General features: G+C 42.1%; 1 protein-coding gene and 1 long non-coding RNA gene across 3 annotated transcripts in view; one reads left to right on the top strand and one right to left on the bottom strand.

Moving 5' to 3' along the window:
* Positions 1-11632: 11632 nt before the first annotated feature.
* LOC124005800 (5'-3' exonuclease PLD3-like) lies at positions 11633-18697 on the bottom strand. Of its 2 annotated transcripts, XM_046315358.1 has the most exons (13): positions 18318-18697; positions 16969-17074; positions 16771-16869; positions 16632-16682; positions 15146-15303; positions 14791-14971; positions 14575-14692; positions 14311-14438; positions 13831-14031; positions 13519-13658; positions 13242-13407; positions 13027-13126; positions 11633-12862 (listed from the first exon to the last, which is right to left on the bottom strand). In XM_046315358.1, exons 3-13 carry the CDS (start codon positions 16795-16797, stop codon positions 12675-12677), a joined length of 1458 nt encoding a protein of 485 aa, XP_046171314.1. In that variant the 5' UTR covers positions 16798-16869; positions 16969-17074; positions 18318-18697; the 3' UTR covers positions 11633-12674. The 2 variants fall into 2 exon arrangements, with proteins under 2 accessions (XP_046171314.1, XP_046171315.1); XM_046315359.1 differs by lacking the exon at positions 16969-17074.
* A 1107-nt stretch (positions 18698-19804) lies between these two features.
* LOC124004659 overlaps positions 19805-23741 on the top strand; it is a 27013-nt gene continuing 23076 nt past the window's right edge. The window contains exon 1 of the long non-coding RNA XR_006833503.1: positions 19805-19938. This is a non-coding gene — a long non-coding RNA (uncharacterized LOC124004659). The remainder of the gene's footprint in view (positions 19939-23741) is intronic.

Consider the following 23741-nt stretch of genomic DNA (forward strand, 5'->3'; position numbering starts at 1 on the left):
GGGGCAAAAAAACAAGTGGGATGCATGCCAGCAAAGCTACTACACAACACAACACTGAATAATACATTAATTGGACTATAACAGTGACAAACGATGCCCACAAACTGTTAGGGCCTCCTTAAAGCTGTCCCAACAGCAGAGTCCCAACAGCAGTCCCAACACCTTACCACTGCTACACCTTGCTATCAGCGAAGCCTTGTCTGGCAGTGAAACAGTTCATTCAGCAACATTTACTGCCTTTTAAAAAAACATAGCGGATATGGCTGACTTGCTTAAACAAATGTGGTTTCTACTGACAACTGAGATGTACAAACTATCGCCCAAGGGGACGACAAGCGCATAAGAGGCCATGCGTAATTTTGATTAAGACATTAATGAGCGGGCTAGGACGGACGTAGTTAATATAACTATTTGTTCAGCACTTTTGAAATGTACAGCAACAGAATTCAGAACATGGGCCATTCTTACAGTGTTCTCCCTGTACACCAAGTCAGAACCGTAGGATAAGTAAAGGGGGCATATAAGCAGAAAATGAAAGCTCTTACAATATTAGATTATGACATTTCTCAAAAACAGGTTATAGGCTATTTGTGCACCACCAAGTCAGAACAGTAAGCAAAATTAAGAGGTGAAAATAGACCAAATTATTAGGGTGAGGCACAAGGGCTACTAACAGCTTACTACACAACATACACTTAGTATTACTTTCTTAGCTACAGTATACATATCTCCCTGGCATATTACATCATTTATGCAGCAGCATACATTTTTGGACTCACCTTCTTGTGCTGTGCTCATTTGACCAGGAAAGTGGCGCGGCGGTCCTTCTCAGACAAATTTTGTCATCAAAGTCTGACATTCTCTGGATTAATGGTGATTTCAAGACAACCGGGAGCTCAAAATAAATAAAAAATTGAATCATGATGATGTCAGTGATCTTCAGGTTGTAGCTCTAGAAAGAAGCCCGAGTTCTGAATTTACAATTCTGAGTTGGATGAAAGTTTTTCCTGAGTTCCCAGTTGTCTTGAACTCACTAAAGCAAGATTTTGTAGTTCCGAGTTAACAGCTGTTTTTAATGCTTCATGTTGAATGTTAATAATTTTAAACTAGGAAAAGAAACCCTTAATCTTAGACTTGGGACCACACAGCTACTCCACGGAATAGCAGGATAAGGATTGCATTGCAATGCTTGCAATTATCCACACTGATTCCTCCCAACCCACTCATTGTAGAATTTGCAATTTCCAAATTTTTGTGGAATGTTTATGTCCAATGGCCAACGTTTTAAATATAAACAAAAAAGATACCATGTTTGAATGCGACTTTAACTTAATGATATATACAGTTGAAGTCAGAAGTTGACATATAATTCGGTTGGAATCATTAAAACTTTTTTTCAACCACTCCACACTTCTCTTGTTAAGAAATTATAGTTTTGGCAAGTCAGTTAGGACATCTACTTTGTGCATGACACAAGTCATTTTTCCAACAATTGTTTACAGACAGATTATTTCACTTATAATTCACTGTATCACAATTCCAGTGAGTCAGAAGTTTACATACACCAAGTTGACTGTGCCTTTAAACAGCATGTAAAATTCCAGAAAATGATGTCATGGCTTTAGAAGCTTCTGGTAGGCTAATTGACATCATTTGAGTCAATTGGAGGTGTACCTGTGGATGTATTTCAAGGCCTACCTTCAAACGCAGTGCCTCTTTGCTTGACACCATGGGAAAATCTAAAGAAATCAGCCAAGACCTCAGAAAGAAATTGTAGACCTCCACAAGTCTGGTTCATCCTTGGGAGCAATTTACAAATGCCTGAAGATACCACGTTCATCTGTACAAACAATAGTACACAAGTATAAACACCATGGAACCACACAGCCATCATACCGCTCAAGAGGAGACGCGTTCTGTCTCCTAGAGATGAACATACTTTGGTGCGAAAAGTGCAAATCAATCCCAGAACAAAAGCAAAGGACCTTGTGAAGATGCTTGAGGAAACAGTTACAAAGTATCTATATCCACTGTAAAACGAGTCCTATATTGACATAACATGAAATGCCGCTCAGCAAGGAAGAAGCCACTACTCTACAACCGCAATAAAAAAGCCAGACTACGGTTTGCAACTGCACATGGGGACTAAGATCGTACTTTTTGTGAAAATGGCCTCTGGTCTGATGAAACAAAAATAGAACTGTTTGGCCATAATGACCATTGTTATGTTTGGAGGAAAAAGGCTGACGCTTGCAAGCCGAAGAACACCATCCCAACCGTGAAGCACAGGGGTGGCAGCATTATGTTGTGGGTGTGCTTTGCTGCAGGAGGGACTGGTGCACTTCACAAAATAGATGGCATCATGAGGTAGGAAGATTATGTGGATATCTTGAAGCAACATCTCAAGACATCAGTCAGGAAGTTAAAGCTTGGTTGAAAATGGGTCTTCCAAATGGACAATGACCCCAAGCATACTTCCAAAGTTGTGGCAAAATTACTTAAGGACAACAAAGTCAAGGTAGTGGAGTGGCCATCACGAAGCCCTGACCTCAATCCTATGGAAAATTTGTGGGCAGAACTGAAAAAGCATGTGCGAGCAACGAGGCCTACAAACCTGACTCAGTTACACCAGCTCTGTCAGGAGGAATGGGCCAAAATTCACTCAACTTATTGTGGGAAGCTTGTGGAAGGCGACCCAAAATGTTTGACCCAAGTTAAACTATTTAAAGGCAATGTTACCAAATACTAATTGAGTGTATGTAAACTTCTGACCCACTGGGAATGTGATGAAAGAAATAACAGCTGAAATAAATCATTCTCTCTACTATTATTCTGACATTTCACATGTGGCGGTCCTGTGGTGGTCCTCATGAAAGCCAGTTTCATCATAACGCTTGATGGTTTTTGCGACTGCACTGAAAGAAACTTTCAAACTTCTTGAAATGTTCCGTATTGACTAATCATGTCTTAAAGTAATGAAGTACTGTTGTTTCACTTTGCTTATTTGAGCTGTTCTTGACATAATATGGACTTTGTCTTTTACCAAATATGGCTATTTTCTGTATACCAACCCTACTGTACCTTGTCACAACACAACTGATTGGCTTAAACGCATTAAGGAACTAATTTCCACAAAATAACTTTTAACAAGGCACACATTGAAATGCATTCCAGGTGACTACCTCATGAAGCTGGTTGAGAGAATGTCAAGAGTGTCAAGGCAAAGGGTGGCTACTTTGAAGAACCTTTTTGGTTACTACATGATTTCATATGTTATTTCATAGTTTTGATGTCATCACTATTATTCTACAATGTAGAAAATAGTACAAAATAAAGAAAAACCCTTGAATGAGTAGGCGTTCTAAAACATATTATTTATTTATTTTACATACAATAAAATCACCGGGCCACCAGTTGGGCAACTTTGGTTTAGACTTTGAGTCTGAGCTTTACATTTAAACACAAGCACAAAAGCACATTCATCACACATGATTCCAATGATTCAATAACTAGAAGTTGGTGGAAACTTGATTCATCCATCCTTGCTGAGAGGACTGAAGATTCCCTGACAGAGAGAAAGAGCTCTAGCAGAGGTCCAGGAAGGCAACCTGTCACGTTGGCTGGAATAATTATCGGACCAGATAATTTAATTGATAAAGTGAAACTTAGCAAAGACAAAAACAAATAAACAATAAACTAACAACGAACCGTGACTACAGAGGTGCTACGTGCACTAACTCAAAACAATATCCCATAACACACATGTGGAAAAAAGCTACCTAAAAATGATCCCCATTTAGAGACAACTATTACCAGCTGCCTCTAATTGGGAATCATACACAATCACCAACATAGAAAAACAAAGCTAGAACCCCACATAGAAATAATAAACTAGACTAACCCCACCAGTCACGCCCTGACCTACTCTACCATAGAAAATAACGACTCTCTATGGTCAGGACGTGACACAACCAAAGCAACCAGATGGAAACCCCTCAGTACTTTTATTTCTAATGAACTGTGAATAGTTAAATCATGTGATTTCCCACAGGAACTTATAAATTACACAGTATACTCAGGATGCTAATCACCCAAACATAACATCCTGACATACAATTGGAGATATATGGTTGGCAACTACAGTATGTTAACATTTCTAATAATCCTATCAATATTCTGCAATAAAAATGTTACACCCTAAAATGAACACATTTTAAGTAATACAAGGCTATTGAAGATATTTTTTTTATAATCCACACTTGATTAGCTATAAACCAACGCAACTTTCACCTGGTGGTATCAGAATTCAGAGTTTGAATCTACTCCGCCGCTTACCTGATTTGCTGTCACTTGGGGTGCATGAGAATATCCCCTGAATGTGATGAAATCTAAGGGTTGTTGCTGACTATTCATAACTGCCAACAGCTGATCCAATAACACTTGAAGTGGTTAAAAGGAGGTATCCTAATTGCATGATGTCATTCAAAAGCACAAGGAGACAAGGAACAGAAGTTCAGGGTCAAAACAGTACTTTATTTCCCACATAAATGTAGTATAAACTTGGCAGCAAATCCAAAGGTCACACATAGTCCTGATGGCACTAACCTTTTGGCATTTCCATAAACATGACTAATAGTGTACGTGACAGAATTGCATCAAAAACCATCTGTTTATAACAAGTAATGTAAACATTTTCACTGCTATGAACAGGACAAATTGTTAATAGTGATTTTACTTTTTTGGGCTGAGCTACTCATCTCAATAATAGATTTGTGTTGGACATCGTGTTAGAAAGGATTGGTCCAGGACACTGCATCGCAGTGCTAGCTGTGCAACCAGAGACTCTAGTTTCGAGCCCAGGCTCTGTCGCAGCCGGCCTCGACCGGGAGGTCCATGGGGTGATGCTTAATTGGCCTAGAGTTGTCCGGGTTAGGGAGGGTTTGGCCGGTAGGGATATCCTTGTCTCATCACACACTAGCGACTCCTGTGGCGGGCCGGGCGCATTGCACGCTAACCAGGTCACCAGGTGCACGGTGTTTCCTCCGACACATTGGTGCGGCTGGCTTCCGGGTTGGATGGGCGCTGTGTTAAGAAGCAGTGAGGCTTGGTTGGGTTGTGTTTTGGAGGACGCATAGCTTTCGACCTTCGTCTCTCCCCAGCCCGTACGGGAGTTGTAGCAATGAGACAAGATAGTAACTACTAGCAATTGAATACCACGAAATTGGGGAGAAAAGGGGTAAAATTCAAAATAGAAAAAAGGATTGGTCAATAGACCAGGGCTTTGATCCTCTGGTCCTCCGCAATGCCTTTTCAATCCTTTGCTTTGATGGTCCTTCCAGCTGCCATCACTTGCATGCAGAACCTCCAGCCACTGGTCCTACAGTTACGCGATAGCAGACATTAGAGTCACAAAGCAGAATACACAACTAAGGAAAACATGAAAAGGGTTAGGGAACATCAGCGAGCAACAAACCATGGCAATAGTTGAATGAATAAAATCATCATCCGTAATGAAAGAAATCATTGTGGCTACAAACCAAATCCTCCGGGACCAAATGCAGCCCACCATGTCTAAGTGTGTGGATTGGAAACTGTGTACATGGAACTGATTGATGTAACTGGAAGAGAAATGTGGTTCCTGGGCTATTGGCTGGGATAGAGGGAAGCAAACTCGCAGTGGAAGACGAACCCATCTCAAAGACATCTGCTGCCCACGGTGGAGCCAGACACCACTGATGGAGACATTACAGACAGTCCCCTGCGGCACCAGCACGGCAAAGGCATGCCCCTCGTCTGCATCTGGTCCAGCCTAAAGAATCTGGAAAGGGAGAGGACGGGAGAGGATCATAGGGGTAGAAAATGAGAGCTAGAGGGGACAGAGGGGGTGAAAAACTACAGCCCAGTAACTACACTTCCATGGAGAGCGACAAAAGGCGAGATCAGGCTTGGGTTCTGAATTCTATGTTAGATTACATGGCTAGATATCAATTAAGATAGAGATCTCATTCCAGGCCATTTGGAAAGAGTACATCCCAAACCCACCCCTTGCCCTTACTCCCCTGGGTGAATAGAACCACCCAGATGGGTGGGCCACTCATTGGGTTGTAGTGGAATTCCAAAAGGCCCTGGGCCCGGCATGGGGAGCGCCAGGCAGGGAGGAGAGTGACGACTACTGTATGCAACCTCGTCACCACACCTGCCCACTGGCACGACAGGATGGTAATTAAAGTGCATTTGTTCTTTTAGTAGGAACATTTCTATCAAAGGAAAACACCCTTTGGCTACTGTACCTACACACAAACCAATATCCTTCCTCCTTACTGGTATGTAAGGTCATCTTCGGGATCTTTCTGTTCCACTAAGTCCAGTAACACCAGCATCTGTGTGGGAAAGGCCATATGACATGTTCATCATTCAGACCAAATTGTTAGCCCTACAGAATCAATATCAAATTCGGTGGGAAAGTTGGAGAGTGCAGCGTTGACTCCCTCTAAGGGGCAGGAAGCAGGCAAGTAGGGGGTAGTCTGAGTGATTAGGGGTGAGGAGGGTGGGCTGGCGGGCGGCTGTTCCAGGGTGGTGCTCAGAGCGGCGGCTCCACTGTAAACACAGGACATTCGGAGAGAGGCATCGTCTCCTGATAGAGGACTGCACGGCCAATCGACCACCATGGCTGTAGGCAGTAGGCACGTACCACTCCCTCCTCTTCCCCACTGGGTGAAGGCACTGGCACAGGGAAATTAAAATAAACTCTGGTCTCTGCTTTGCATACTTCTCTACCTGACAACATGGCATTACAGAAATTGTTATGAGATCTGATGCACATCTGTGTTCACTATGAAGTCCAGTGCAGACTGTAACTTATCATGGTCCAGTGCAGACTGTACCTTATCATGGTCCAGTGCAGACTGTACCTTATCATGGTCCAGTGCAGACTGTACCTTATCATGGTCCAGTGCAGACTGTACCTTATCATGGTCCAGTGTAGACTGTACCTTATCATGGTCCAGTGCAGACTGTACCTTATCATGGTCCAGTGCAGACTGTAACTTATCATGGTCCAGTGCAGACTGTACCTTATCATGGTCCAGTGCAGACTGTACCTTATCATGGTCCAGTGTAGACTGTACCTTATCATGGTCCAGTGCAGACTGTACCTTATCATGGTCCAGTGCAGACTGTACCTTATCATGGTCCAGTGTAGACTGTACCTTATCATGGTCCAGTGCAGACTGTACCTTATCATGGTCCAGTGTAGACTGTACCTTATCATGGTCCAGTGCAGACTGTAACTTATCATGGTCCAGTGTAGACTGTACCTTATCATGGTCCAGTGTAGACTGTACCTTATCATGGTCCAGTGCAGACTGTACCTTATCATGGTCCAGTGTAGACTGTACCTTATCATGGTCCAGTGCAGACTGTAACTTATCATGGTCCAGTGTAGACTGTACCTTATCATGGTCCAGTGCAGACTGTACCTTATCATGGTCCAGTGTAGACTGTACCATATCATGGTCCAGTGCAGACTGTACCCTATCATGGTCCAGTGCAGACTGTACCTTATCATGGTCCAGTGTAGACTGTAACTTATCATGGTCCAGTGCAGATTGTACCTTATCATGGTCCAGTGCAGACTGTACCTTATCATGGTCCAGTGTAGACTGTACCTTATCATGGTCCAGTGCAGATTGTACCTTATCATGGTCCAGTGCAGACTGTACCTTATCATGGTGCAGTGCAGACCGTACCTTATCATGGTCCAGTGTAGACTGTAACTTATCATGGTCCAGTGCAGATTGTACCTTATCATGGTCCAGTGCAGACTGTACCTTATCATGGTCCAGTGCAGACTGTACCTTATCATGGTCCAGTGTAGACTGTAACTTATCATGGTCCAGTGCAGATTGTACCTTATCATGGTCCAGTGCAGACTGTACCTTATCATGGTCCAGTGCAGATTGTACCTTATCATGGTCCAGTGCAAACTGTACCTTATCATGGTCCAGTGCAGACTGTACCTTATCATGGTCCAGTGCATACCTTATTCTGACTAATAGGCCTCTGAGATTAGGTTGGGTGGATTGTGGAACAGTTCCACACAGACCCTCAAATTGCTACATTTACAGAGAGCCTTCCCTGACAATCCACAAAGCATTGATAATGGCTGTTAATTCATCCATGACGTGGTTATTAACACATGCAAGAAAAGGTCTTGTCAAAATGTTGTCTTAGAGCTAATGATGAGAATGCAAAGCAGTACTGCACGCCATCTGACCTCGCCACAGCTATGGAAACTGCATCAATGCTGCCTACCAGTGCTCAAACGCTGCTACTACAATGTGGCAATATACTCTACTAATCAGACTAAAACTAATGTTTAACATTCAAATGTATCTGAATCAATAAATACTGAACGGCCAATCAGGTAACTGATCAAACTAGCAAAGAAAAAAACATGCATATTTTGTTTCTAGGCGTCTGAAATGCCCGGCACACAAAAGCTGCCCATAATTGGCAATGATCGACTGTTGGTACTGGGAGCAGTCATCCAAGGCAGGAACCTGAATGATGAAATGGTTCATGTTAACCTAACTAAACTTGTAAATAATGTACTTCTTTTGACCTTGAGAAGGTTTAACATAATGAATGTGATAAATGCAGGGAGAAAAAAGACAACCCCATAGCTTTAATTCTGGGAGTATTTAGTATATATTAAGATCCTCATTGGGCCTCCCGGGTGGCGCAGTGGATAAGGGCGCTGTACTGCAGCGCCAGCTGTGCCATCAGAGACTCTGGGTTCGCGCCCAGGCTCTGTCGTAACCGGCCGCGACTGGGAGGTCTGTGGGGCGACGCACAATTGGCCTAGCGTCGTCCGGGTTAGGGAGGGCTTGGTCGGTAGGGATGTCCTTGTCTCATCGCGCACCAGCGACTCCTGTGGCGGGACGGGCGCAGTGAGCGCTAACCAAGGTTGCCAGGTACACGGTGTTTCCTCCGGCACATTGGTGTGGCTTTCTTCCGGGTTGGATGTGCGCTGTGTTAAGAAGGAGTGCGGCTGGTTGGGTTGTGTATCGGAGGACGCATGACTTTCAACCTTCGTCTCTCTCGAGCCCGTACGGGAGTTGATGAGACAAGATAGTAGCTACTAAAACAATTGGATACCACGAAATTGGGGAGAAAAAGGGGTAAAAAAATAAAATAATAAAAAACAAGGTTGCCATGACTTTCAAACTTTGTCTGCCACTGCGAGGACGATCAGCTGTCTGTTCTGTCTCCCTGTAGCGCTGTCTTAGGCGTCTCACAGTGCAATTCATTGCCCTGGCCACATCTGCAGTCCTCATGCCTCCTTGCAGCATGCCTAAGGCACATTCACACAGATGAGCAGGGACCCTGGGCATCTTTCTTTTGGTGTTTTTCAGAGTCAGTAGAAAGGCCTCTAGTGTCCTAAGTTTTCAGAACTGTGACCTTAATTGCCAACTGTCTGTAAGCTATTAGTGTCTTTTTTTGCTGAGTTTATATTTATTTTATCCAGTCGTTTAAACGCTCCAAACAGCCCACTTGTCCTCATGGTCCTAAAGCACACCTTGTATCACATTCCAATTATAAAACTGGGGACATATCCCCCCCGTCCCGAATGAAAGTTGCACCCCTGGCTGAAGCTCCTGGTTCAAATTTAACGGTGATTTCCGACATATAGTATGTGTTTACCATGAATGCAGTCTCAGAAAACATTGCCATTAAATTTCAATCGAGCTAGCAATAATGATATTTCTATGATAAGATTGAATGTAGCCCTTATCTATTATCCTTTTGTTTGGGGTCCTAAATGGTTCAAAGTGTGACAAATATTATACTCTGGTGTTCTGGGTATTGTTCAATAATCTTCAAATATTAATGATCGCAAATAATCTTATCAATCTTATTATTCTGGGCAGTGAAAATATAGTTTAGTGCAAATCAAATATATAGTGCAAATCATTTTTAGGTCCTTATATTAAGCACACTCCAGGGCACACTCCAACACTCAGAGATAATTTACAAATGAAGCATTTGTGTTTAGTGAGTCTGCCAGATCAGAGGTAGTAGGGATGACCAGGGATGCTCTCTTGATAAGTGTGTGAATTTGGACCATTTTCATATCCTGCTAAGCATTCAAAATGTAACGAGTACTTTTGGGTCTTAGGGAAAATGTATGGAGTAAAAAGTACATACATTTCTTCAGGAATGTACTGAAGTAAAAGTCAAAGTTGTAAAGTAAATAGTAAAGTAAAGTAGTAAATAAATAGTAAAGTAAAGTACAGATACCCCAAAACACTACTTAAGTAGTACTTTAAAGTATTTTTACTTCAGTACTTTACACCACTGGTTAAGATACACTAAAGTTACCCTACCCTTAAGAAAAATATTGTTTAGTTAACAAAAGTTGCTTTGAAAACGTTGTTCACTACATCCAAACTACTTTGTGAAATGTCATAGACTACATATTGCAAGTCAGATCAATTTGGGGTCATATGTTAACAGAACTTATGAACTTTAGCCTACACAAAAACAAAAACTGTCAACACAAACTGCCTAAGCAAAAAAAGAGAGAATTAGGCAAGAAAGGAAATGATTGCCTACTTCACCTATATTTTATTTTGTTTCTACAAGAAAGTAGTGTGTAGTTCCAGTAGTTAGATAAACGGCTACATGGCAAAAAAGCAAACACTCTAGATTTGAATTTAGTTCAACTACTACCTATTGCAAAATGTAGTTAAATTACTAGTTGAACTACATGTAGTTCACTATTCCCCAACACTGGTTCTGCGCATGTTTTGTCCACCAATGTTAGGCTACCCCAAAGTCACCTTTCGAGGGTCATTACTAATACCTTTATACCGAGTCTACAATGAAGTCAAGGCAAACCACACACATCCATCCTATAATTTGCCTGTGTTAGACTCAAATGTATGTATAAATTCCAAAATTTTCATCAATCTATATGAAAGCCTATTATCGCGTTGTGAAACTTTAATTACCAGTGGTTTGCATTGAGAACTGTGTGTGAGATCAAAAAGGATAGTGACAAACGTAGGCTACCAAATCACCAATAAAATATGAATTGTAACAGAAATACTTGTATTCTTACCTCATCTTTATGGTGGATGACTTAGACGCTCGAAATTCAATCTGTAAAAACTTTGGAACCTGAAGGCTACTCCTGTCATTGTAGCCAATGGTGGCTGGCATGGACCTCAGATCCAGAGGTGGCCTCCTACCAGGGCTATGGCCCCCCCAGCCTGCTGTAGCCATGCAGCAGCACTACCTCCACTGCGGAGTCTCCTGGAGGGGGGGGGGGGGGCTCAGCAGATACATGTGCCGGTACCGTACCAAAGCTGAGGGCTTCCAACGTGATCTCCTCAATACACAAATCAGACACTCTGCCAATGCAAAGCAGGCCTGAATATACGAGTAAACCCACTTTTTAAAAGTCCTCTGAGAATGTTGTCGTAATGAGTTTCATATTGATTGACTGCACAATGGATAAATAAATGTATAATTTGCATGCATTACTCATGCTAATGAAATCAGAGATGGAGGATAGACTTAGTTATTCTAAACACTTGTGCATACAACTGCTAAAAATGAAATAGACAACTGTTTAAATTCAATTTATTAAGACATTGCCACATAAAAGGTAGTCGTGGAGTGTACAAAATGCAATCAATATCGTACAATATTAGTGCTTGCCAAATAATACGCAGCGCAGTGCTTTTAAACACTTATTTTGAGTTGCATTGACAACATTCTCCACTGCACTGCTCACATAAGACACGCTCCACGCAGTGCAAATTCAAGAAAAATACGTTTTCTGGACTTTAATGCACACATGTGAAACCAGTTACTGCACAATTCTATGGCAAACCTACTAGTTTGAAAGGAAGAAGGACTCAGAATGATTGAATTTTTTTTTTTTAACTAGTCTAGGCTACATAGAAAACAAGGCACAACACACCAATCATACATGAAATATAATAAAAAAGGATCAAACCAGCATGCCTAGAAACATCAGTCCAAACATTCAACACATAATATAGCAATATCCCTGAGATTCACTGGGATGTATTCCCAAAGAGTTACCCAAAGTTCATTAAAAACACAGGCTTGTGTTTTGATCGTTGAGGTGATAAGACACACTGACGCTGCAGAGGGCAGCATAGTTTTACCCATCTTCTGGTACAGTACATATCTACTGCTACTCCTGCAATTATATAAATAAATAAAAATAGTTCTGCAATTTAAGAAATCGTCCCAGAAACTGCTGCTGATTAGAACTAGTGTACAGGGACAGAGAGAAGAAATGTGCATACTTGGCAACAAAAAAAATACTAATTGGGCTTCGAATCCAGTTTCGACATGCTATATTGGCCTGTTTACATTAAATTCCTCCCCATGCTGGCTTGGAGGACACAGGCCCTGCAACAGTCTAGAGCGGCGGTTCCCAACTCCAGTCCTCAAGTACCTCCAACAGTACACATTTTTATTGTAGACCCAGACAAGCAGACCTGCTTCAACTATATATCAGGCCCTCAATGAGTTGAATCAATCGTTTTTTTTGGCGGGGATACAACAAAAACGTGTGCTATTGGGGGTACTCGAGGAGTTGGGAACCACTGGTCTAGAGTGTAGTATTGTATCTAACACACCATTTTGAGGTCGGCGTGCTGGTGGATTGGGGTGCTGTAGGCGGAGTCCCAGTCCCTTTCGAACACGGCCTGTAGTTGTGCCTGGACCGTAGGCTCCACTGACTGGGCAGCCGTTTGGTTCACCACCAAAGCCGATCCAGCAGTGTTCACAAAATAGTCTCCAGACCAGTTAGAGGTACCTGGTGATCAATGGGAAACACAATAGAGTTGCATTTTGTAGTGCATGGGATCTGGTATGTGCAGAAATTATGAGAAGTTACCTCTGGTTTTAACATGATAAATTGTTGATTGGAATGATACAGAAGCATGACTGGTGCATATGCTATCTAGGAGAGAGAATTACCTATGTAGGCAACCTTGTCTGTCACCATGTACTTGTTGTGGTTGACTCTGGCAAAGGGGATTTCTTTCTGCTTTGGATTGGCTGGCACAATAAAGAGTTTCTGTAAAACAGTGAAGAGTTTATTATCCAACAATTGCTCTTCTGCAGGAGCTTGACATACTAAGGATGATAATTAAAGTGCATGAGTAGCATGAGTAGCGAGAGGTCCTACTCACCACCTGGACATCCAGCTTGGCCTTGGGTTCCTGCATTGAATCCAAGGCTTTCAGGAAGGGGATCATGACAGGCGAAGTGCTCGCCCAACAACTGATGAGCAGACGCACCTTCACCCGCTTCTCGTATGCCACACGTCTGATCTGAGTGTCAATTTCTGCCCAGTAACTGCAGTGGGCGCCACACAGAAGGTTAGGCCTTGTGTGCTTTATTAATTATACACTGAATACAAAAATACCAAACTTTGGTGAGGTTAATACATTAACATAGAAGGCTTACCGTTTGGGTTGTGAAAACTCCATGGTGGGCAAGTAGTTCATGACAGCGATGTAGACAAACTCCCGTGCGTCCTCAATCACACTGAGAATAGACTGCAGGTCTCTGGTTCTCCCGGCAGCACAGAAAGATGGTGGAGAGCTCTGAGGGTACAGCACAGTCAAATGAAGTATAGTAGTATGCTGAACATAGGACCAGAGAAAATGAATATGGAAAATGTCATAACCAGACTTCACAAACCGGTCCAATTTGTATTATATGATCCAATTATTGGATTACTTTCTCTGAAAATGTGCGCCTTCAGTCAATTCTTACCGACAGATAGACGCTGGAGGCTGTGCCGTTGAGTGGCAGCTGCAGGGGCGTGTCCTTATTGTAAGGAGTGTTGAAACTGCTGGGCCAAGGTGACGGGATGGGTGTATCTTTTTGCCCAAGGTACCAGTAGGCCTCGAAGATCTTCTCCAGGTCTGCAGCCAAGCAGCTGCAGTTGTACACCACAGCCCCCAGCTCCTTCACCTAAACAGGACAGCAACAGAGGACAAGTTTCACAGATTAAACCAAAGCTACCTTCCCTCCACTTGATGTGCTAATTTTAGACAATACCCCGACACTACAAACTTGTGATATGTTCACACTAGAAAAGAACATGTAATTATTTCCTCCAAAAACCACAAGCATAACTCTTCAAACGGTTTAAGGAACTCATTTTGAACAATGGATGTTTTTGTTTACAAATACAAACTAAACAGAAATTGTGGGGGTGAGGAGGGGTGTGAGGGCACAGAGAAGACTCACCTGGGTAAGGGACCTCCAGTCCATGTTGGCACTGCCAATATAAATGTGCTTGTTGTCTACCACCCAGAACTTTGTGTGAAGTACTCCAGTGGTCAAATCCCGCATGTTCACGGCTCTTACATCAGCACCTGATAGAAATGTGCTACCATTATCACAACAAAAAGCAAACAGAATAATAATTCCTTACTGTAGGTAGCAGCTTGATTGGTGTCAGTTTAACTTCAATGGAATTGAAAACATAAATGCAGTCAGAGAAACCCTTACCAGAACTTTTTAAGAGATTGATGTCTTCCTGAGGTTGGGACTCTGTTGGTGTATTTACAGCGATGCGAACAGAGAGCTTCCGAGACACCTGAACTAGCCTATTCAGGACATCCTCACCCTATTGATAAAACATAACTGTTTAGACTAAAATAACCCACATCTACCCACAGGTTAGATCTGACATCGCATTGGCTGCCAATCACAGAACGCACTCACCTGATTCGCTGTTGGCTCGTGAGTGCCTGTATCTTTGTTGGTGAGCGTCCAATAAAAAGACGCAATGTCCACGCTACTGCGAGCCTCACTAATCAGGTTGAGCCAAGCCTGGTAGATGGATGGGTTGGTGACACTAGTGTTGAACTCTAACCCCTCTGGGATGCTCTCCAACAGAACGATTCTGGAATAGAGAAAGGAAGCGTCAGCGTTTTACTACAACCTTGAACAGTTAATGATAGGACCGGTTCTGCAAAACATGACCATGGTGGTTAAACACGCAACCACAAATGAGTTAAAGCTGCAGAATAATAGAGTATGAACGAGCAGAATAAGATGTTTACAGTGTCCCACTCACTTGCAGGGGTCGGTGCAGGTGTCAGCGAGAGGAAGTGGGAGCTTGAAGCCGGGCTTGTTTGGGGAGGAGTTAACCACGGGAAGCAGCAGGGTCTGGAGGAACAGGGCAGCCAATAGCAGAGTGGCCACTCCAGTGAGACCCAGCAGACACCTATAATACTACACACAGAGGTGGCTGGATCAGGAGCACAGTCATGTAGAGGTGACCCTGACCAAAGAGGAATGAGATAACGGTTATGGAACAGAGGTTGTATATAATCCCCATGAGTCCTGTGAGAATCTGTTTGGGGAAAGGACTATTTTGCCCAAAGGACTATTTTGCCTCTGTAATTCAGTGGTTGTTGTTTTCAGTAGTCCATAGGAGACACATTCACACAACAAATTGCATTTCAAAACAATGCCCGAGTAGATATTTAGCATTGAATGTCCTGATCAGTCCTTATGTTCCCAATTGCAAGTTTGAGTCAATTCCTACAACTCCCAAGATTCCCCTCTCTCTAACTGGCTGGTGTGTGGTTTGAACTTGGTCCAACACATAGGTGTTAAAAGTGCTTCAATCTCAAATATAAAGACAGGAGAGATTATATCACAAAAAAAGAATAATGTTCCTCGAGTTGTCAGAGTTTAGAGTGAAGAAAAGTAGCTAACAGCCATGCTCTGTGCCCTCAAGTCTCGTCATTAAGCAGCCCAAGCAGAGCCATTACTATGGCTACTCACAGACACACGCAGAGCCAAGATAAGCAGATCGCATGCAGAGCGAGCAGGGTGCAGATGACACACAGAGAGGAATAGCTAATGGAGGAAGCTATTTGGGATTTTGGGCAAAAGCAATCTGGTCTGGGTAGGGCCTGAATGTTACTAGCATGGGTAGGGCTCAGGCAGGGCTCTAGAAAACATTGGTCCCAGAAGATCACTTGAATTACGCGCCCAATGTCAGTTGAACAGTGCAAGAGGTGAAGTTAGCCAGTGTAACCGATGTGAAACGACTAGCTAGTTAGCGGTGGTGGGCGCTAATAGCGTTTCAATCAGTGACGTCACTGGCTCTGAGACCTTGAAGTAGTTGTTCCCTTTGCTCTGCAAGGGCCGCGGCTTTTGTGGCGCGATGGGTAACGATGCTTCGTGGGTGTCAGTTGTTGATGTGTACAGAGGGTCCCTGGTTCGGGGCGAGGAGAGGGATGGAAGCTATACTGTTACACCAGCGAGTGCTGCTTTCTGACAATCACTGGTATAGAAGAGCAGGGCGGAAGTGCAATGTCTCGCATGCAACTTTTTGATAGCTATGATGCAACCATATGCTAAATGATGATATTTCCAGACTTCATGCATGGTGGATTGACTAGAAATACACATGAAAATTGATTTAGGGTTTTGCCCTTTGACTCACATTCTTGGCCATTGACTAAAGTGTGTGTCTGACTGTAGGTTTGAATCATATTTTGACACCATTTTCATTAGGTTACTTGGTAAAGATCATTAACGTTTGATACCATCTGTCCTTTCCTGCAGGACTCTTCTCTCCTGGACTCCACATCACACATCTGCACCAGAAGAAGATAATAACAAGTTAGAAAACTTAGACAAAATTCTACCAAAAACTTATGACAACAGTACTGACAAAAACCTCACCTTCTCATATGGAATATCAGAAATCATTATTACAGAGTATTCTCTTTGGACAAAGATCTTCAGGATTCTGATCAGAAAATGCAGCTCAGAAAAGGCTCTCTAAACGAAACAGAAGAAAATTACATCAAATCATGTAAGACCAAGCTATATTTTTACATTTTAGTCATTTAGCAGACTCTCTTATCCAGAGCAACTTACAGCAGGAATTAGGGATAAGTGCCTTTCTGTTTGACGTCGAAGTGTCAGGAACCATGTTGAGCTGTATCCCTATAGTGCCTGATGAGTGACCTTACTCACTGTGCCCCTATATCACAATGAATGGCGGAGTACAGTACTCTGTCAGTAATGTTATTCCAGCCACGACACACCATTGTCTCCACACTGCCTCTGCCCCTCCAATTCTATGGGAGCGTGTCAAGACCTATTCATAATAGGAAAGTTCTGGGTGTCATTAACAATATAGAAGAAGAATGACTGATGTCAAAGCTACAGGCCAGGAGTATTTGCAGGTGTTCACGATAATGCACAGGCATATATGGTGCACACCATAGATATAATTTGACAAACAGTAGGAGAGATCCTTCAGAGCACATTTTATGGCTCAACGTTTAATTTGTAGAACGTATTTCACATGCTCATGACTCCAATATGAAAATATGCGTTTTCTGGACAAAATGTACCAGAAAAGCAGAAGCATTTTACATATGGCTGAAACATCAGTTTCTGAGAAGAAGTTAAATTAGCTGTCTCCCGCCTGCAAGTCACGTCTCAACTGAGGGCAGGGCTCGAGCGAGTATGAATACGCTACATAAACTTAAAAAGGCAGAACATTAACAGAATCACGTTGACCATTTTGGTTAACACACAACAATAACAAGTGTTTTTATTCTAACAAATTACATAGTGTCGGTGCTAAATTCAATAGGGAGCCTCGCACAAAACATGTCTTTTGTGGTTGGCCTTGTCGGTTTCTCTCTTCGTACGAATCTAAATTTGCAGGGAAATACGAGGAAGAATGCTTATGGGGTGAGTCAGCGTTAGAGAAAATACTGTTTCTTTCAAGCTTCACCCTTGAAATGGTTCTTCAACTACACCATGACATTCGGGAAGATAAGATTACTTTTGGAATTTGACCCATGGTAATTGGCAATAAGTCATGGACAAACACAGATATGCGTTGTTCCCACATCCATGGTATAGTGAAATAAAAACGGATAAAACATATCGTTTCAGATGTTATGTTTATGTTTCTCTTTCTCCCTTGCCAGTAAATTGGAGTGCCGTACCACGAATAAATTGCCTATGCACATTGAAAAGTGATCTGGGTGGAATACCCAGTGTAGACCTGTGCCATTTGCCTGTTTTTATTTTCTGAACTTGCCAGTCAAGTAGATAAGATATTGCATGAGTATTGTACCCGTTGATAATGAATATACCTTCATCAAAAGCTTATAGCGATAACATTGTTTCGATGTTTGGAACGTGCCTAGATGATTAAAGGCTATATAAGCGAGTAAAACAAAAACAAATGGCCCTCATATCCATACCTGAAATCATGTGGCCAGTCCGTGTGAAATCTTTCATGGAGTAAAGTGTCGTTAATGTTATTTACAGGTTACATGTGGATAAACAAAATGTAATGCCAGAATGAGAAACGACCAGAGCAAACCAGTTCCAAATAGGCTATATCGTCTCGAGCTTGTGGTCATGTGAACAAGTCTAAACAACCAATGAAAATCCAACCCAACGTCATATGTGAGGCATCGCAGTCTGAAACTAGTTCCCCTACATACTGATCTTGACAAGAACAAAACTACCGGAGAGGTTATCTTCGGCCCGGTTCAGCCAATTCGGTAAATGTGGCGGAATGGTTCAAATAGACTGTCGCCTTGTTGACGCCAACAGCGGATGTCGCGTCACAGGCTTTTTTTTCCACTTCCACCGAAAACCGTCGTCGGGAACTCTGCAGGCTAGGCAGAGGCTGCATCCATAGAGATACATAGATGACTCATCTGTGGCATTATAGTGTCTGTGACAGGATGGCCAGCGCCATTGAGGCAATCTCCATTTGGAAGTAGTACATTTTATCCTTCACGATTAGCTGATCCCTTCTGATGACCCAGTTGGACATGATACCAACAGGGTCACCAGGAGGGATCAGCCAATGAAGTTGGAAGTCCCACCTAGTTGACTACATTAAAATGGTGGAAGAATTCAATGGCGCTGCCCATGCTAAAATAGCTTTTTGACCACTGGAGGCCTCTATCCTACTCTATGGCTACATCACACCAAAAGCTCCTCACTGCACTCGCGATGTACTTTGAAAACCGAATGAGGGCGCTGTAAGATCAGAGCAAATCCTATTGTGTTTATTCTTGGCAGTGCCATAGAAACCTGTTGTTTACAGACAGACATTATTGGATTATCTGTCAAAAGAAGAGCAGCAATAAGATTAGACTAACCCTTGACTGTGGAATAGTGAATTGTATCAGGTCTAATAATCTAAATATAGGCCTAGTTATTCATCATGGCCATGTAGCCTATGCTTATGATACACCTATAACTTTTGCATAATGTATTTACACATTTTCAACATATGTTCTACTGCAATGTAGCCTAGGCCTAAAGGGGCTTTATGTCTAACCCTCTCTAAGGGAGGCAGTAGGTATATACAGTACCTATTATGATGGCCCATTTGATCTGATTATACTGATTATGGCAACAATCCACAACTACTGTGACTGATACCAAAAGCAGGTAATGCGTAAGCCAAATGGAGAAGTCCCTTTTGTAGTGTGTACTCTCCAACAAAGGTGTTATGTCACAAACTCAATAGTGGCGCCGCTAAAGACCCCAACTCTGTTCAGATTAATGTTGATCATAAACAATAGGCAAATATATGCTTATAATAGCAAAAAAGAACAATAATCTATGCATCATCACACACGCACACACACACATACACACAGGGTTTATTTGATCATAAAGTGTTGCGTAATTGGCTGCGTCTTTCAGTGCATTGAGGCAAGGTGCGGGAAAACGAAGCGGTAACAACGTCCCCGGGGAGGGGACAGCGGTGGAAGGGCGAGGCCCTCGGGAACTGTTGCTCATCCAGGATACGATCCGGTGAATAACTCTGAAACTGCCGCTCATCCAGGATACGATAAGGTGTATAACTCCTCGCGTCATACCAAGTAACGATACTTTCTCTATGAATTATTCTCTAGGTATGGACATTGTCCATATACTCGATGGTGCTCTGACCAGTTCTAAATGGTGCGATGAAAAAGTACATATATATATATATTTATATTTATAAATAAACATAAGTAAATAATGATCACTTGCATGTGAGGGAAGTGACGTTGGATAATGTAGACTATTGTTTCTTGTTTTGCTTCTCGTAGGCCGACTGCAAGGCACACGTATTAATGGAAATGTTTTAAATTATTAGTTTAGAATAGATCTAACATTTTTATTAGGCCAAATTATGTTAAAAGTCATACATCCAAATATTTAGGGTGTTTTTTTAGAATGAGAGCCCAGAGACCAGGCAAGACCAAAATGTTTGCCTACTGTTTGGACGGTGTCTGCGGGTCCTTTCATGTGAACCCGGTGACCCCAATTATCCCACCTTAGAGTCAAAGACGATACATACCTATTCTGATATAACTTCCCGTTCATGCCCCCGAGGGTTGACCTGACATTTGTTTAGCCAACGGCAAACCAGACATACTCCAGGCTAGAAAGACTGACTAGGGCCTAGCCTAACCCAGATCGAACACCTGCTATTGTAAAGGGAGTTTCACCTGCTTAGCCTACCCATCTGATTCCTTCTTGATGCAGGAAGGTATTTCTTAGGCCGTTAGTACAGTTATTCAGGACCATGACAGAATAACACAATTTGCGCAAGTGAAGGTCTATTATGATCAGAGGGATGTTTATTTTCAGAGATCACATTTTAGCCTACAAATCAGAACAATGACGTATCAACATTAATCATGGGGTGTATTGTTTCCAATCAATTTAATAATAATAATACTTTTTAATTTGTAAACTGCATTTCCGACACAACACGCATAACGTAGAAAACAAAACACAGACAAAATTTGTCAACGATACATTGAAAAGCAAGCACCATCATACCATTACCTACTAAAACAAAATACAGACTTTAATGGCTAATATGCCGAAATCACTCTGCCATTTCCTGGTTGCAAAAATTCGAATAGTTTCCCTAATTTCAGTTTATCTGACAAAACAAGCAATGAATAGTGTAGAGAATCATTGTACCATCTAAACCGTTGGGAAATATATTTTCAATAACCCAAAATATTTTATTTTCAGCTGTTTGAAGCTGGTGTACAAAACGGAATGTAAGAAAAAAAATAAACTTAAGAATTAAAAGCACAGAAAAAGCACCTATAGACCAGATCACCCGCTTATGAGACTAGCCTTCAATTAGAATGGTAGAATGGCAGATCTATAACAGATTTCTATGTGAATTTGGTTGGGTCACCCCAAAAATTTACATTGCAGATTAAGCGGTCAAACATTAAAAGCTAGCTTGAATAGGTAGGTCTTTAGTTGTGTTTTAAACAAGGAAATTGAAGAGGCCTCCTTGACATGTGTAGGTAGTGCATTCCAGAGCTGAGCGGCCCCATGCGAGAAGGCCCTGTCACCCATGCTGCACTGGTTTGTTGCTGGTGTGACCAGGCTGTTTGAGTCTGATAATCATTGTGTGCGTACTGGGGAATGCATCACCCTTGGGGTCCTTAAAGGTGAGCAGCAGAATCTTACATTTAACCCTGTATTGAACAGGAAGCCAATGAAGGTTGAATAAAACAGGTGATGTGTTTTTTTTGTGTAGTTTGTGAGAGGATCCTGGCAGCTGTGTTCTGGATCATCTGAAGTTGAGACAGGAGCCTGACTGTGATTCCTGTCAGCAGTGCATTACAGTAGTCAAGCATAGATGTTACTAGGGCACGTACAAGTTTCTCAGCATCCGCAGTGGGCAAGAATGACCTGATTTGAGCGATGTTATCCAGGTGAAAAAATGAAACTTTCTTGATGCTGCTGATGTGTGCTTCAAATGAGGGGCTTGAGTTTTGCTTACTTGCGGTTTGATGTCATCCAGAGGTAGTTAGAATGTGCTCATCTTTCTCCGTGCACCCTTAGAGCCAATAAGCACAAGCTCTGTTTTGTTGCAATTCAGTTTTAGGAAGTTCAACTGCATCCATCTCTTGATTGCATCTAGACAGTCTGTCAGTTTGGTTGTTACCATTTCAGTGTCCCCTTTTGTCCTGACATATACACTACTTGTCAAAAGTTTTAGAACACCTACTTATTCAAGGTTTTTTCTTTATTTTTACTATTTTCTACATTGTAGAATAATAGTGAAGACATCAAAACTATGAAATAACTAATATGGAAAAAAAGTGTTAAACAAATCCAAATATATTTGAGATTTGAGATTCTTCAAATAGCCACCGTTTGCCTTGATGACAGCTTTGCACACTCTTGGCACACTTTTGGCACACTCTTGGCATTCTCTCAACCAGCGTAGTGTATGTGTGCGTCGTCAGCATAAAAATTAAAGTGTAGTCCAAATCCTCTGATTAATATATAAAGTGGCAGGAGTGGCCCCAGAACAGAGCCCTGTGGGACTCCTTAATTTGACCCTAAATATGTTTGTGCTTTCCACAGTAGGCCTACCTACTGTAACCACATGGTGCCAGAAAGTCTGAAAGAGGAGGGATGGAGATGGTGAATTTGCTGAAGCTTACTAGTTCCTCTCTGCAAGGGATGGTTATCCAGTTGATAAGGTTAGGTTCACTTGATGGATGCCCTCTCACAATGTGAAATGTCTGTAATCTACTTGAGGCTGAAGACTAAAACTCAATCATTAGGCTCATACAGTCTACCTTCCTCAAGAACAGTGTAGTTAAAAAGAGACATCTCCACTGTAAAACTCCCCCCATAACTGATGCAATATCCTGACAGAGGAAAGGACACTTTATTAAACTATCTTTGCAGGCAAATAAACCCTTCTTTGGAAAGCTGCTTCAAACAAATCTCTGGCCGACCACAGGAGAGAAAAAACCTGTCAAATGTTTGCCTTTTGGTGGTTCCATAGTGATAAATGTAACCTGGTTTATGTAGGTGGCCTCTGCAAAGTGTACACCTTCACAATAGGCTCTTTGCACATGCTAGCTCAATTAGCTTGCTGGTTCGTGGGACCAGTATAACTGTTCAGGCCAAATGAAAAGCATACCGAGTACACTCTTGAGTCAATGTTGACATAGTGTGATTAAAAGTCTAGGATTGGTGGCCGGGCAGCTATTGTTGCACCTATCAGCAGTGGAAAAGTCCTCACCTTTGCCTTTTTGGCTTGACTTTTTCTCTATATCCAGAGGATTTTTAATTTTATTTTTCATTTTTTATTTCACCTTTATTTAACCAGGTAGGCCAGTTGAGAACAAGTTCTCATTTACAACTGCAACCTGGACAAGAAAAAGCAAAGCAGTGTGTCAAAAACAACAACACAGAGTTACACATGGGATAAACAAACATACAGTCAAAAACACAATAGAAATATCTATGTACAGTGTGTGCAAATGTAGTAAGGTTATGGAGGTAAAGGCAATAAATAGGACATAGTGGCAAAATAATGACAATTTAGCATTAACACTGGCGTGATAGATGACGATGTGCAAGTGGAGATACTGGGGTGCAAAAGAGAAACAACAAAGAATTATCATAGGAGGAGAATGACTGTCAAGCTGTGGCCCTTGAGGTGTAGATTCAAGGTCTCATTCATGTTTTTTCCAAACCGTTAGGTCGAATGTAGTTTGAATATTAGAGGGCAGGCGAAACCAGACATCAAATACCAAGAATATCAGAGGTGATATCACCAGACAGAGTGATAATAAATTCATGTGAGAGGCACAGGTGAGTGTGGCGGGTTGGTG

This window comes from Oncorhynchus gorbuscha, linkage group LG19, assembly GCF_021184085.1.
Source record: "Oncorhynchus gorbuscha isolate QuinsamMale2020 ecotype Even-year linkage group LG19, OgorEven_v1.0, whole genome shotgun sequence".
Classification (NCBI taxonomy): domain Eukaryota; kingdom Metazoa; phylum Chordata; class Actinopteri; order Salmoniformes; family Salmonidae; genus Oncorhynchus; species Oncorhynchus gorbuscha.

What these genes read in the sequence shown, in the direction of transcription:
- LOC124005800 (XM_046315359.1), bottom strand. Translation starts at nt 16,797, where the DNA reads ATGATTTCTGATATTCCATATGAGAAG. An exon ending in CCTCCAGCGTCTATCTGTCG is followed by an intron (nt 13,659 to 13,830) that starts GTAAGAATTGAC and finishes CTGTACCCTCAG; the next exon opens with AGCTCTCCACCATCTTTCTG. An exon ending in GAGTTTTCACAACCCAAACG is followed by an intron (nt 13,408 to 13,518) that starts GTAAGCCTTCTA and finishes CGCCCACTGCAG; the next exon opens with TTACTGGGCAGAAATTGACA.